This window comes from Phyllostomus hastatus, unplaced genomic scaffold (assembly GCF_019186645.2).
Source record: "Phyllostomus hastatus isolate PE091 unplaced genomic scaffold, TTU_PhHast_1.1 phas_scaffold_46, whole genome shotgun sequence".
NCBI classification, from domain to species: Eukaryota; Metazoa; Chordata; class Mammalia; order Chiroptera; family Phyllostomidae; genus Phyllostomus; species Phyllostomus hastatus.
In genome coordinates this window covers 4,647,282-4,662,644 of record NW_025334032.1, presented here as the reverse complement: position 1 = coordinate 4,662,644, position 15,363 = coordinate 4,647,282, and the positions used below count along the sequence as shown (strand labels likewise).

At 37.9% G+C, this 15,363-nt stretch overlaps 1 protein-coding gene across 23 annotated transcripts in view; it reads left to right on the top strand.

The window, feature by feature from the left end:
- The window catches only part of DOCK9 (dedicator of cytokinesis 9), a 337,662-nt gene that overhangs the window by 311,123 nt on the left and 11,176 nt on the right, over positions 1-15,363 (top strand). For 13 of the 23 annotated variants that reach the window (XM_045821859.1, XM_045821848.1, XM_045821843.1 and 10 more), the window contains 6 exons: positions 5,368-5,490; positions 6,190-6,303; positions 6,505-6,510; positions 6,957-6,992; positions 7,846-7,992; positions 11,227-11,437. In XM_045821859.1, coding sequence (XP_045677815.1) covers positions 5,368-5,490; positions 6,190-6,303; positions 6,505-6,510; positions 6,957-6,992; positions 7,846-7,992; positions 11,227-11,437 — 637 coding nt within the window. The remainder of the gene's footprint in view (positions 1-5,367; positions 5,491-6,189; positions 6,304-6,504; positions 6,511-6,956; positions 6,993-7,845; positions 7,993-11,226; positions 11,438-15,363) is intronic. The other 10 variants (XM_045821862.1, XM_045821855.1, XM_045821851.1 and 7 more) reach the window with 2 other exon arrangements.

The window sequence follows — 15,363 nt, the reverse complement described above, 5'->3', positions numbered from 1 at the left end:
AAAAGAGAAATGCAGCATGACCAAGTAGGGTTTTCCCTGGAACTGTACTGTTGGTTCAACATTGGAAAACCAACGAATATAATTCAACATATTAACAGAATAAATAAGAAAAAACATATGACCATTTCAATACATGCAGAAAAGTCATTTGAAAAAATTCAACATCTATTCATGTTGAAAAACTAAGAATAGAAAGGAACTCCCTCAACCTGAGAAAGATTATATACAAAAAATCTACAGCTAATATTACACTTAATGGTGAAAGACTGAATACTTCCACCCTAAAATTGGGAATAATACAGGAATATCTGCTTTCACCATTCCTATTCAACAGTGTGCTAGAAGGTCCAGCAAATGCTATAAGGCAAGAAAAAGAAATAATACTGTTTGTATTAACACCAGATGCAGTTGTCTTTTGTGACCGAAAGTCTCGAGGAATTTACAGAAGAAACCACTAAAACTAATAAGTGAGTTTGGCAAGATCACAGGATATAAGATCAATATATAAAACCAATCAACTTTCTTTTTAGAGACCCTTGTACTATAACTTCATTATATTCTTGTTTATTTTGTATAATTTTTGCAAACAAATACACTTGATGACATTCAGTGTTATCCCAAACTTACTTCCTTGAAAAAATAATTTATCAGAATTTATAAATACTATTCATAATAACATCAAAAAATGCAAAACTTAGGTATGAATCTGCATAGATCTCTATGGTAAAAAATACAAGACACTGATGAAAGTAATCAAAGAACTAAATATAGGGAGTAGAGATTCAATATTGTTAAGATGTCCATTATCTAGATTGACTTATAGATTCAAAGCAGGCCCAATCAAACTCCCATCTGGACTTTTGGTAGAAATGGACAAACTGACTCTAAATAGAAAAGCAAAGGAACTAGACTAGCCAAAGTAATTTTGAAAAAGTTGGAAGACTCACACTACCTGATTACAAGATTACTATAAAGCAGTTGTCCTCACTGAGGATAATTTTCCCACCCAGGGAACATTTTGCAACATCTGGAAATGATTTTTATTGTCACAATTTGGGGGGTTGGGGATGCTCCTGCTACTGGCATCTACTTGGTGGAGGCCAAGGATGCTGCTAGACATTCTGTAATGCACAGGACAGCCTCCCAAAGCAAAGAGTTATTTGGCCCAACAGATTAGAAATATCACTGCAGAGAAACCCTTCTATAAATGTACAGTAGTAATGAAGACAGTGTGGTATTGGCACAAGGATCGAGGTGTATGTTGATGGAAAAAATAGAGAAGCCAGAAATAGACCTGCACACATACGGTGAGTTGATTTTTTAATACAATTCAAAGACAATGCCATGAAAAAAGGAGAGTCTTTCATCAAATGTTGATGGAAAAATTGGGCATACCTATGGAAAAAGTAGATGTTGACCTATACTTTATAGTATATTTAAAAGTAATGAACTATAGACTTAAATGTAAAATGTGAAACTATGAAATTTCTGGAAGAAATTTCAGAAAATTTCTGACATAGGAAAAAGGACAAGGAATAGGACATAGGAAAAAGTCTGTGAGCTTGGATTAAATAAAGATTTCTTAGATATAATTTATAAAGCACAATCCAGAACATAAAAACTTGATATATTGAACTTCATCAAAATCAAAAACTTCTCTCTTCAAAAAATAATGTTAAACTCCAGAGGCAAGCTACAAGTTGGAAGAAAATTACAACTCACATGTCTGGTAAAGAACTTTTATATAAAATATATAAAGAACTCTCAAAACCCAATAATAAGAAAATCAACTACCCAATAGAGAAGTGAGCAAAAGATTTGAATAGACACTTCACCAGAGCTATACGTATGGCAGGTAGTCACATGAAAATTGACTCAGCATCATTAGTGAAGCCCCATTCAAAAGGGCTTAAATAGAAAGGTCAAATAAGTTAGTTTTCATTAGAAAATTCCAGAGAGATTGACAATGGTCAGTCCAAACGTTTAATGATACAGTTGCTTTGGGAGGAAGGGCAGACAAGCCCTGGCTATTAATAAGATGGATGCCAGCTCCAGTCAAGCTACATTCTGCCTCTCTTATGTCCAATCTAGCAACAGCACTTCTGTCTCTGAATTCCAAGCTGAGGTCCAAAAATTACCCTGAGTGGCCTATTTAGCTCATGTGTCTGCCCATGATGTAACAATGCCAGTGGCCAGTAAATAGATTTATGCTGATTACTTTAAACCTGAGCCATATGCCCCAACCCTGGAGTCATAGATAATGTTAGCTTTCCTCCAAAGTTTACGGATTTTATTTATTTTTAAGTATATTTTATTGATTATGCTATGGCAGTTGTCCCATTATTTTTCTCCCCTTTATCCCCCTGCTCCTTGCATCCTCCTCACCCACCTTGGTTCATATCCATAGGTCATACATTTAAGTTCTTTGGCTTCTCCACTTCCTGTACTATTCTTTTAACTAAAAGATTTTATTTATTTATTTTTAGAGAGAGGGGAAGGGAGGGAGAAAGAGAAGGAGAGAAACATCAATGTGTGGTTACCTCTCACATGCCCCGCACTGGGGGACCTGGCCCACAACCCAGGCATGTGCCCTGACTGGGAATTGAAGCAGTGACTTTTTGGTTCACAGGCTGGCACTCAATCCACGGAGCCACACCAGCCAGGACTCCTGTACTATTTGTAACCTCCTTCTGTCTATTTTGTACCTACCAAGTATGCATCTTATTCCCTGTAACTTCCCCCCCATTTTCTCCCTTCCCCTTCCCCACTAACAACCCACCATGTGATCTCCATTTCTGTTATTCTATTCTAGTTTTTCCCTTGGTTTGTTTTTGTGGTTGTTTTGGGGGGGTTTAGGTTCAGTTGTTGATAGTTGTGAGTTTGCTGTCATTTTACTGTTCATAGCTTTGATCTTCTTTTTCTTAGATAAGTTCCTTTAACATTTCATATAATAAGGACTTGGTGATGGAACTGTATGGAAGTGTATGGAAAGATGAACTCTTTTAACTTTACATTGTCTGGAAAACACTTTATCTGCCCTTCCATTCTAAATGATAACTTTGCTGGATAGATTAATCTTGGATTAATCTAGGTTCTTGCTTTTCATGACTTTGAATACTTCTTTCCAGCCCTTCTTGCCTATAAGGTTTCTTATGAGAAAGAAATCAACTGATAGACTTATGTGAACTCCTTTATAGGTAACTGTCTCCTTGTCTCTTGCTGCATTTAATATTCTGTCCTGCCCTGGCTGGCGTAGCTCAGTGTGGGCTGGGAACTAAAGTGTCCCAGGTTCGATTCCCCACCAGGGTACATTCCTGGATTGCAGGCCATAACCCCCATAACCCCCAGCAACCGCACACTGATGTTTCTCTCTCTCTCTCTCTCTCTCTCTCTCTCTCTCTCTCTCTCTCTCCCCTCCTTTCCCTCCCTAAAAATGGATGAATAAAATCTTAAAAAAAAAAAAAAGATTCTGCCCTTATCTTCAATCTTGGGGAATTTAATTATGATGTGTCTTTATGTGGTCCTGTTTGGATCCAGCTTCTTTGGGACTCTCTGAGCTTCCTGGACTTATATGTCAGTTTCCTTTGCCAGATTGCGGAGGTTTTCTTTCATCATTTTTTCAAATAAGTTTTTAATTTCTTGCTATTCTTCTTCTTCTGGCACCTCTGTGATTCAGATGTTATAATGTTTGAAGTTGTCCTGGAGGTTCCTAAGCCTCTCCTCATTTTTTGGAATTCTGGTTTCTTCATTCTGTTCCAGTTGAATGTTTATTTCTTCCTTTTGTTCCAAATTGTTGATTTGAGTCCTGGTTTCCTTCCCTTCACTGTTGGTTACCTGCATATTTTCCTTTATTTCACTTTGTATAGCCTTCACTTCTACTTTTTTTTTTTTTTTGGAACTATACTCAATCATTTCTGTGAGCATCCTGATTACCATTATTTTGAACTCTGCATCTGATAGGTTGTCTCCTCGTCACTTAGATTCTTTTCTGGAGTTTTGATGTGTTCTCTCATTTGGGCCATTTTTCTTTCTCTCAGCTCACCTGTTATGTTGTAAGGGGAGACACCTAGGTATTCACCAGAGCGGGGCAACCCACATCACTGGGTTGTGATACTGTATGTGAGGTGGGGTCATAGAGGGAACAAGACTGCTTGCTTGGCTCCTGCCCTGCTTTCAAGAGACTAGCAGCTTCTTCTACTACCACAACCCTCCAGGTTTCTACAGCCAGAGGTTCTGGGACTTTATTTTGACCATGCTGGAACTCTGGGTTGTGCAGTCTGCCTCTCTTCCCAGTGGTTCCTCCCAGTTTATCTGCACAAAAATATGGAACCTCCCAGTCCATCAGCTGCCAGCTTGCCTGCCTGGTCCACCAGCACCTCTTGCTGATCATCCTCTCCACCCCAGCTGCCTGTCTCCACCTCTTCTACCAGTATGGATGAATATTTCTTCTTTAATTCCTTGGTTGTCGGACTTCCATACAGTTTGATTTTCTGGCAGTTCTCGTTCTTTTTTGTTTTTTAATTTGTTGTTGTCTTTCTTTTAGCTGTGCAAGGATGTGGAGCATTATCTACCTACACCTCCATCTTGGCCAGATCTAGTTTAAAGATTTTAATAGAGGCAGGCTGACTACCCAAACTTCAGTAAATAGAAATCTCCAAGGGAAGGTGAAAAGGATTTTGGTGAGGCAGGCCTAATGCCTCCCACACACCATCGCTGAATTATTCTGGGATTTATAATTTGCATTAGCCATGCTTAGTAACTCTCCATGTCTCAGCATTGCAATCAGTCCTCAGAAAGGAAAAAAAATTTTTTTAATTATATTTATAAAAAGAGAACTAAGATCAAATATTGAGAGCCTACATGAGGCTATCAGTGTCAGTTTTTTCCTTGCAGTTAACTACTACAGACTTGTACAATGTGACCCTTCATTTCTGCTTGCAAACATGTTTGGAAAATGGCTCATTAAAAAGAACATAGTGCCCTGGCTGGTATGGCTTAGTTGGTTGGGTGTCATCCTACAAAGCAAAATGTAGCTAGTTCTATTCCTTGCCAGGACACATGCTTAGGTTGCAGGCTCAGTCCCTAACTGGGGCACGTAAGGAAGGCAGTCAATCGATGTTTCTCTCACATTGATGCTTCTCTCCTCTTTCTCCCTTCCCCTATCTCTAAAAATAAAAAATTAAAATTAAATGTAAATAAAAGAACATAGTGATGAGTTGTTAACAAGTGTGGAAATTAATTTAAAAAAATACTTCATATTTTGAAATTTTCCTCCTAGCCATCTTAGTTATTCATTCTGCAAGTAATACAATGTCATGTTCCTTATATAATACTCTTTTCTGGCTTATGGCCTTCTTCTTTGATCAGGATGTGCTCATGGAGCTCCTAGAACAGTGTGCAGATGGACTCTGGAAAGCTGAACGCTATGAGCTGATTGCTGACATCTATAAACTCATCATCCCCATTTATGAGAAGCGAAGAGATTTTGAGGTATCTGAGTGGTTTGTTTTTTCCAGTTTATAGGACAGTGGAGTGACATATATCCCCAGACTTTCTTACGTGCAAGAGAGCAGACAGACTACTGTCAGAGATAAGCAAGTGGTCTCTGACCATCCACTTGGTGATGGCGGTACCAACCTCAGAGCCAATCAGGCATTGTACACACAGGCCCCACCTCTACACAGACCCAAAATCTCCAACAACAAAGATTGGTAGTTTTGGCACTCCACTTTTGAAAGGTTGCCAGGAAAAATTTTATAATCACCAGGTGCCTTTTTTTCTTGTAACGCTTTGTTGCTCTACCTGCATGGGAAAATAGTGTCCCTTCCAGTCTTCCTGGGCTGGGAGATATTCCAGTTTCTCTTAGCATATTAAATGCAGTGGGAAAATAAAGGACTAAGAACATCATGGTAAGACTTTATCATCTCTGACATTTCATGTTAACTTGAAAGCAGAATTTGCTTACCACATTGTGGAAATTTGATGGGTCCTTATATGCAAGCTGGCCCTTTCAATAGGAAACATTACAACTCAGAGATGATCACTAACATTTGTGCAATCAAAATATATTCTTGATTTTTTAAAAAACTCAAGTTTAAGGATTTTTCACCCACATGATCTCATTTGTTATTTTTAAATTGATTTTATTAGTTACAAGTAGTAAGATACAGGTTTTGTTCTGCTTTCCAGAGGCTAGCCCATCTGTATGACACTCTACACCAGGCCTACAGCAAAGTAACTGAGGTCATGCACTCAGGCCGCAGGCTCCTGGGGACCTACTTCCGAGTGGCCTTCTTTGGACAGGTGAGCCTCCTCTCTGCTCTGTAGGCTGTCCCAAGTCCTTTTTTATTTTTTTAACTACATAAAATTGTATTTTGTAAATTTTCTTCTGCTTAATAAATGCTAATTTGATGAATTTGTCATATTTAGTATGACTCTTATCTTCCTCAGTAGTAAACTTTCTGCTTGTTTTTCTTCCTGTCTTTTCTTTATTACTTTCTTAAGGCAGCGGTAAGTTCTCCCTCCATAAGACTTTCTTAGCAGCATCTTTGATACTTCATGTGGTTTGCAAGTTTCTTTTCCAAGTCTGTATGTATATCTGTCCAGTCATTACAGACTTCAAAATAATTAACAGTTTATTTCATTTATAGAAATAAATCATCTGTGTGCTCATACATCTATACTGCATGTTTTAAACCAAAATTAAGACTGTTTCTTTTATCCCTGTGCATTTCTATGAATTGTAATATAATATCTCCACAAGTATATTTACCATTGTAATATTTCAGAAACCCTATATGAATGGGTTAATTTAAATTTAACTGAACATTTAACCTCCAACTCTCTAACATAACTAAATGATATAAATTATAATCCATTTATTTAGAATGTGTGGTTTTCTGTGAGCATTATGTAACCTTAAATTTATCCTGTTATTGTCTTTTATAACTTCATAGCAATACCAGTTTACAGACAGTGAAACAGATGTGGAGGTAATTACAGTAAATGCTTAATAAGCAAATAATGTAGTGAAATTACTGCATCTAAACTCCTATTTTGATGTGGGTTTTTTTGGTTTAATATTAGCCTGCTTTTTTAAAACACATACTGTAGTTTTGGCACCCTTTTTCCTCTTTCATTTTAGATGAGAAATGTTTTGTTTTAATTTATTTCAAATATTAACCCCAATCTGCACTTACAAATTTTCAACCTTTTTCACTTCCCATGCAGTTCTAAGCCTTGTTTTTATTCAGACATGATTGGTACTAAAGCATGATGATAATGAAAATGTTGGTGATATGATACCAGATATGACTAGTAATAATGAAAATATTTTCTGATATGCTACAGCCCTTGAATATTTTTCTCATCAGTATAGCAAAATAGAATTTATACAAACTTTACATAGCTTTTGCTGAACCTATTCCAGACCTATTTATGCCATAAAATCCTCCATAAGTGGGAACATTCAGGAGAAGGGATGTGTGTGTATTTCTGAGGCCTGTGTGAGCAGGCTTCCGAGTTCTGTTTCTTGGGAATGTGAAACAGGCTTGAATCCCATCATCAGACTTCACCGAGAGAATACAGTCTTAAATCTCCAGTCTTTCATTTCACTCAACACTTAATGACAGCATTTTTGAGTGAGTTTGCAATTGTGCGTTTTTCCTTTATCTTTGTACCCAGATTTCATGTTATTATCATTTTCCTTCCTATTTCAAAAGCCTGTTTAGTTAGGATTTTATGTTAGAGTCATTTCTCATTTTTTAACCTTTATAATACCCTTCCTGGGTGGTAGCGTTGGGCTTGTATTTGGTGATAGTTCTCTAATTGTGCTCTATGTCACAGGGATTCTTTGAAGATGAAGATGGAAAGGAGTATATTTACAAAGAACCCAAGCTCACACCTCTGTCAGAAATTTCTCAGAGACTCCTTAAACTTTACTCAGATAAATTTGGTTCTGAAAATGTCAAAATGATACAAGATTCTGGCAAGGTATGACTATGTTTGGAAACATATTATGGCAATATAATACCATTTTGATTATTCATGATTGACCACATATATTCATAAATATGCATAGAAAAAGCAAAGACCCAGGAAAAAAATCAGAATGGTTGACCTTGAGTGGCAAGTGTGTATTTTTCTTCTTAATACCTTTTCTTTCTGTGCTTTCCAGATGTCCTTCACTAAACAGATTTTTATTTTATAATTTAAAAAAGGCATTCATTTACAAATTAATGTCTAAAAGAATATACCTTTTTTGGTCCAGATATTTAGAAACTCTGTAAGAAGAGTGTCCAAGGTTCTGTTTCTCACAGCACTTCTCCCTTGCTCTTAGCACAGGCATATTTACCTGACACTCTGACTAATTGTTGGATATATGGACAGATGGACCAGCAGATGGACACATCAGGAAGTAATCTAACCAGCACACATTTGTAGAAATGAGATCTACCTTCCATATAGAGAGAGTGTATTGCTCTCATGAAGACCATTTCTAAACCTGCCTTGTTTTTCCTGTACATTTACGAGTGTGTGTCCATCCCACTGTCTTTAGGATATCTCCAGAAAGTTGGATATCCCTTTGCTTCCTGAAACTCAGGCCAAAATGGAGCTCCTGTTCTTTGCATTAAAAATGCTTCCCCTGCTCAGTTTCCAGCAATGATAACCTCTCCCTCTTTCAAAGTCCACCCTTTAGGAGGCTCTCAAGAGGTTCACTTTTGTCGTGAGCCCTGCTTTGGAGTCCCCAGTGTCTGAAATCTGGCTCCTTGGAGCCCTTCATTTCCTCTAGAGAAGAATCTTCTAGTCTTCTTCCCAAGTGGTAGGGAAGAGACAAAGAAAGGAGTGATTCTGGATTCTGGATGTAGGAGATAGGCAGGGGCTGAAGATCTCATGTTTGGTCTGCAGCCTTTTACCTACTCGCCTTATGTTTCACTCTGTACCTCATTCCTATTTTCCGCTGGCACTGGTGACCGCACTTTGACTTTCTCCAGACCAGTTTCTCCAATGAACATTCTATTCTTTTATGGGGCAAGGACTAGGGAAGGGAACCTGGGGTTCTGCTTCAGATAGACTTTTGGCCATTTGCCCTGGTTTCCACCCCATGCCTCTCCCTGGTCAACCTAATCCTAGTGCTGGTTGTCTAGAGATAACAGTCCATTCAGGCTACTCTAACAAACACCATAGACTGGCTGGTTTATAAACAACGGAGATTTATTTCTTACAGTTTCAGAGGATGGGAAGTCCAAGATCAAGGTGCTAGAAAATTCAGTATGTGGTGAGGTCCTTCTTCCTGATTCATAGGTAGCTGTCTTCTTTCTGTATCCTCACATGGTGGAAGGGCTAAGGGAGCTCTTTGGTGTCTCTTTTGAAGGGTACTAATTCCATCCTAAGGGTTCTACCCTCATGACCTAATCACCTCACACCTTCTAATACTACCACATTGGAGGTTAATGTTTCAACCTGTGAATTTGGGGGGAACATAGGCATTCAGTCTATAGCAGCAGGCTTCTCAGGGATGCTCTGACTCACTTGTTATCCCTCTCTATCAGAACTTGGATTAGAACTTCTTCTCTCTGCCAAATTAAATAACACACCTCCGTTCACCTGTCTTTCAGAAATTCATTAAAGTCTCTCATCCATAGCTGCCTTCTGTCCTCATTTCTTGGTCCTTGCACATAAATTCTATATTACCATTTTAACAGATTCACAGAAAGTAAAAGGGATAAACACATGTCGTCCATCTGTGTTTAACCAGGAACCTCAATACAACTGTATTAAGGCCTGCTTTCTTCCTAGATAAATTACTCAGGTCCAATTTGCCTTTCTCTCTGAAACTGAAACCTCTGTCTAGGTCAAGTTGTGGCTTGGAAATTATAGCCTATTCTCAAGACTCTCATGTATTCTTCTTCCCCTTTTCATATGTAGTCCTTGATGTAGCAGCTGAAAGACTTCCTAGACCTTCTCTTCCCCAAATTACCAGTTCTCCCTCCCTTCTACTGAGACACATGTACAACTTTGAAAATGAAGACTAGGGAAATACCACTAATATAATAGAGAAGAATGTTCATTTCCACTGCTTTAAATTGTTTCTGCTAAAGAAAGTTAAGTTTAATAGGTTTGAATACAATTACAGTGATTGGCCAGATGGCCCTTTCTAAAATAGAAATAACTCATGAATATGTATTTTCTTAACTTCAAAAAGTTAAGGCATTTTCACATCTGTTTCCATTTTTCTTAACAAATGTCTCTAAGAGAACAATGGTGCATGGTAACTTGAGACCAGTAAAACTGTCTTGGCTATGTTTGTTTGCCTGCACTGATGCCAATCTACTCTCCAAGCTGTCTGAATTTCTTTCATGTCCCCTTTTATTGTTCTAGAAGCTTGAATATAATTCATATGTGCAAGATTGATTTATCTCCCTAATAAATTAGCTTTGGGTTTTGTATGAAAAATGCCTATGTTTAATTTTCTAGTATGTCCCAGAAGTTAAAGCACCAGTAATTCCAGAAATGTTCTTTTAAAAGCATAATATGCTGAGTTAATCAGGAACTAAATTTATGGTTAGATTAGTTTTAGATTATTAGGTTGTACCTGTATTTAATTAATTCATCTACATCTGTTTACATCTAATCTGCCTATAGATTAATTATAATTTGGGAACCTTGGTTTTGAACATTTTTACTGAAATAAACATTTCAATGTTATGAAAACATAGCGGGGAATTAAAATTCTAGATTAAACAAGACTAAGAATACTACAAGTAAATATAAAATGTGATCATTGATAGTTTTTGGTTCAAACACAAAGAGCTATAAATAACATTCTGGGGACATTTGAGAAATTTTAATACAGACTGGGTATTGGGGTATATTAGGGAAACAGTGTTAATTTTCATAGGTATGATAATGTATTTTGGTTATGGAAAAGAATGTCCTCATATTTAGGAGATGTTGGCTGAAGTGTCATGATATATACTGCTTACTTTGAAATTGTTCAGCTAAAAATACTTCGTGTGTGTATGTATTTGAAACAAATATAGCAAAATATTAGCAATTGTTTTACGTGGTAGGTATGTTCTTTGTACTTTTTTTCAACTTATCTGAATTTGTCCAAAACTTTTGCTAATAAAAAGTAGAAAAACACAGTTTAGGCATATGTTGAAGGAGTACTTCAGCTAGCACCAATCTTCTATCTTATTTATTTATTTATTTATTTATTTAAAGATCAACCCTAAGGACCTGGATTCCAAGTATGCATATATCCAGGTGACTCACGTTATCCCATTCTTTGATGAAAAAGAATTGCAAGAAAGGAAAACGGAGTTTGAAAGATCTCACAACATTCGCCGCTTCATGTTTGAGATGCCTTTCACTCAGACTGGGAAGAGGCAAGGTGGGGTCGAGGAGCAGTGCAAACGGCGCACGATATTGACAGGTATGGTTTCCCTGGCTCCTCCCTTTAAGAATCACATCTAGATGGCAGCCTGGACACCATAGAGCTTTCTAGAAGGGATCCAGAAGCTTCTAGAATTGGAAGTTTCCTACAGGTTTAGTTAACTTTCCTCACAAATCCATTTCAGTTTAACATTTATCAAATGCTTGCTTTGGAATAGTCATGACATTTTTCTAGTTCTATGTTTGCATTTCTTCTACCAGACCAGAAGTTCATATTCAATGTCAGGTCACGTACTGTTCTTAAAATCTGATGAAAACAGCGGCATTTACCTCCTCATAATGCTTCTGCACACAATTTCAGGTGATTTACAGACTCCTTCTGAAACCCACATGGACCCCTCTTAAACCCATGGCCATCAGGTCAAGAACCCCGGTACACAGCACTGTATCTTCCTCACAGAAAGAGACCCTTTATGATCTCAGGTTCCATCATGAACATGCTCAGAGATGTTAAGCTGAGTGAATAAATAGAACATGATACTGGATCCCTTCTACCTGGTCTCTGAGAGCGGTTGGTCAATCTCAGCTTGAATACATCCAGTACCAGGAAGCTCACTGCATTCAGAGGCCACGTATACAGCTGTTATAAGGTTTTAATTATTTTTTGGTACTGTTTAGCCATCAATCAACCATTGTCAAAAATATGTTTTATACTATTTTCCAGTTCCTGATAAGTGCACAACCACATTAGGAGTGATTTTTACCTTCTTTGGGATGTCAGCAACATGGCAAGGGTAACCTAAAATAAAACACTTTGACTTAAAAAAAATCAGTGGAGAAGCCTATTCAGAAGGCCTGGTGTGTCTATATGCACAACCTAGACACATTTTTCTAAGAGTGGCGATAGTTCGATTAAACCAGGTGGTAACCAGTACTAGTCTAGGAGTCAGTGTTGTCGGTGTTCCATTGGGGTGATCACATGACACATTATAATGATAAATAAAAGAGCACTGCTATGGTATAGCATTTCAGGTGTGGCTCTGCTCTCACAATTGTATACTTCAAAGGGGTGAATTTTGTGGGATATAATTTATATCTCAATAAAGCTGTTAACAAAGAAAGTATGGCTCATTATAAAATAGCTCAGAACAGCATATTACAGAGAATTTTTACCCTTTCATGAGGGAACTGGGATAAAAGGTAAAAATTGTATTTAAAAAAACCTACATTCTTTTTTTTAATCCTCACCTGAAGGTATGTTCATTGACTTTAGAGAGAGAGGAAGAGAGAGAGAAACATTGCTGTGAGAGAAAAACATCAATCAGTTGCTTCCCATACACACCCCGACCTGAGATCAAATCTACTACCTAGGTATGTGCCCTGACTGGGAATCAAACCTGCAACCTTGTGGTGTATTGGATGATGCTCCAACTAGTTGAGCCACCTGGCCAGGGCAAAAACTTAAATTCTTAAAGAAATGGTTCCTACTCCTGCTCTTAAAATAATAAAATAACATGTAAAGCACAAACAGTATTGTCTCTCCCCTATATGTCATGAATTGTTTTTCTAATGGACACAGTAACACATTCTTCTTTAATGAGACAAGATAGCTACATTTCCAAATGGGTTCATTTAATGAGAACTGTCATCTTACAGTGTTCATCACTATAGTAGTAATGACCTTAAGTCAGTGCTTATCCAAGGTTGTTCCTGGATCTGCAGCATCAGCATCTGGAAACTTGTTAGAAATGCAAATTCTCCAGCCCAACCCAGACCTATGAATCAGAGTCTAGGGGTAGGAGGGGCAGTGAGTTGTTCACACACCCTTCAAGTGATTCTGATGCCACTCAAGTTGGAAAACTGCTGCTTTAAATAAACTCCACTCACTGATGAGTCAGGGCCAGGATTTTTTATTACGATTATTTTACTCAGGTACCATACTGATTCATGAACTGTTATTGCCGCCATAGGGTATTTTCCCTAGGCATGTTTCCTTCAGGGTTACTGTTTACCATGTTCTCACAGAAATATTTTAGATTAGATAAACAACATGAGCAAAGCTCTGTACTTGCAAGAACATAGAGGACCAAGAGTAACTCCACTCCAGGAGAGGTAAAATAGACATGTGTTGTTGGCTTGGAAAATAACCACCTTACACAGCTGGGAGGCTGAGAAAGTGTGGGCAGTGCAAAGCTTGGGCCTGGGTCTTGCAGACCTGGGTCACACTCACTTTGTGATCTTAGACAGGTCACTTAACCTCACTGTGCCTTAATTTCCTTATATCTAAAAGAGTTTTATGTTCCATCTCCTATTAAAGAACTTTGTGAATCATACCCAGGAGGGGAAAGAATATACATCATTTTGCTAAATCTCACCTACCATAGAGCACCTTGCCCCTGAGGTTGATGATAATCAAAAGGAGATTATAGTACAACACAAAAACAAGGGTGTATATCGAAAGGATAAGTTACTGGGCAGTGTAAAGATTTAGAGAGGGAGTTATAAAAATGCTACGAAAAACTATTATCAACGTTTATGGTTAAAGATACACAGACCAGGATATTCTACAAACTTTGAACTTGAGAGTTTCCTCATGTTATTAATATCTCAGGTTCTTCTTTCATTGAATTGCTTCAAACCTGACCTTTGGCTATCCAAGATGTGGGGGAGCCTGAGCCCTCTGAATCTAGCAAGTGCTCACTATTCTGGATAGTTCCGTCAGTTTCAATTTGTAATCATTTAAAAACCTAATAATTACCCTCCTGACCACTTTGGTGTACAAGACAGTTCTGACCCTACCTCCCAACATGATTTCCTCCATTTCTTCTTTCATGTAGAACCTCTGGCCTGGAGTTTCTTCCTAGTCACTTTCCCAAAGTCTTCCAAATCATGCCCAGACTCCCACTCAGTTTGGAAATACTCTCTTCCCTTCACTTTGTATTCAGTCTAATCAGACCATATAATCACTCCTCAGGCATCCCTTCCCCAACCTCCTTAAAGAGCTGCAGATCACTAGTGCAGGCCATTTATGAATAAGGTGATAAGATAGCTCACTGAGTCTATCACCTAATTTTTCACCTTCCAAGCCACTTTGCTTCTTCATTTAGCCATTTGGGCAGTAATATATTTATTAATTCAGCAAAATTTCTGGAGCACAGGCAGTGTTCCAACTTAACATACTAACAAAACAAAACTCTCTGGTTTGTGCACCTTCAATACTAGAAGGAGGAGATAAATGATAAACAGTAAATATAATGCATAAATATACCTATGTTGGAAGATAATATATATTCTAAACAAAAGCAAGAGGAGATTGGAAATGTGGAGTTAAATGTGAGGGTTGTAGTCTAAGTAGGGTGACTAGGGTAGACCTCATTGAAGAGGTGACATTTGAGTTCAGACTTGAAAGAGGGAGTAGGTTGGGAAAATATGTAGAGGGAGAAGGAGCTGTATAAGAATAAACTCTGTATTTCACATATTTGCAACTGTAAACCTACTTCTGTCCCCCCTGCCTCTTTAAATCACCAGTTATCATCACAAGAAGCAATAACTCAGGACTTCTTTGCCAAGTGAAATCAGTATAATCCATGGACATCTCATAAACATCTTGGAGTTGGTTTTTCTCTCCAAAATAGAAGTGGGACTGCACCATAGCACTCAATACTATGATAAAACTAATTGTATGTGTTTTAACTTGGCTGTCAACCTCATGGAACATTTCCACAGGTGCTTTTTTATTATAAATGGAAAAGCTGTCATACTTCTCCATAAGCTGTCTCCATAAGCTGCCCGTACTTTCTCCATAAAGCATGTCAGTCTTTCCCATCCAGGTACCCTTCTGGTCTGTAGGTCCTTTCCCCATTTCCTTGGCTAGTAAGCAGCAGTGCCCAGGTCTTACTACATTTTCAAGGGAGACTAAGATTCATCAATCCCAGTGTTGTCACTTAAAAATTCCACAAGGAATAC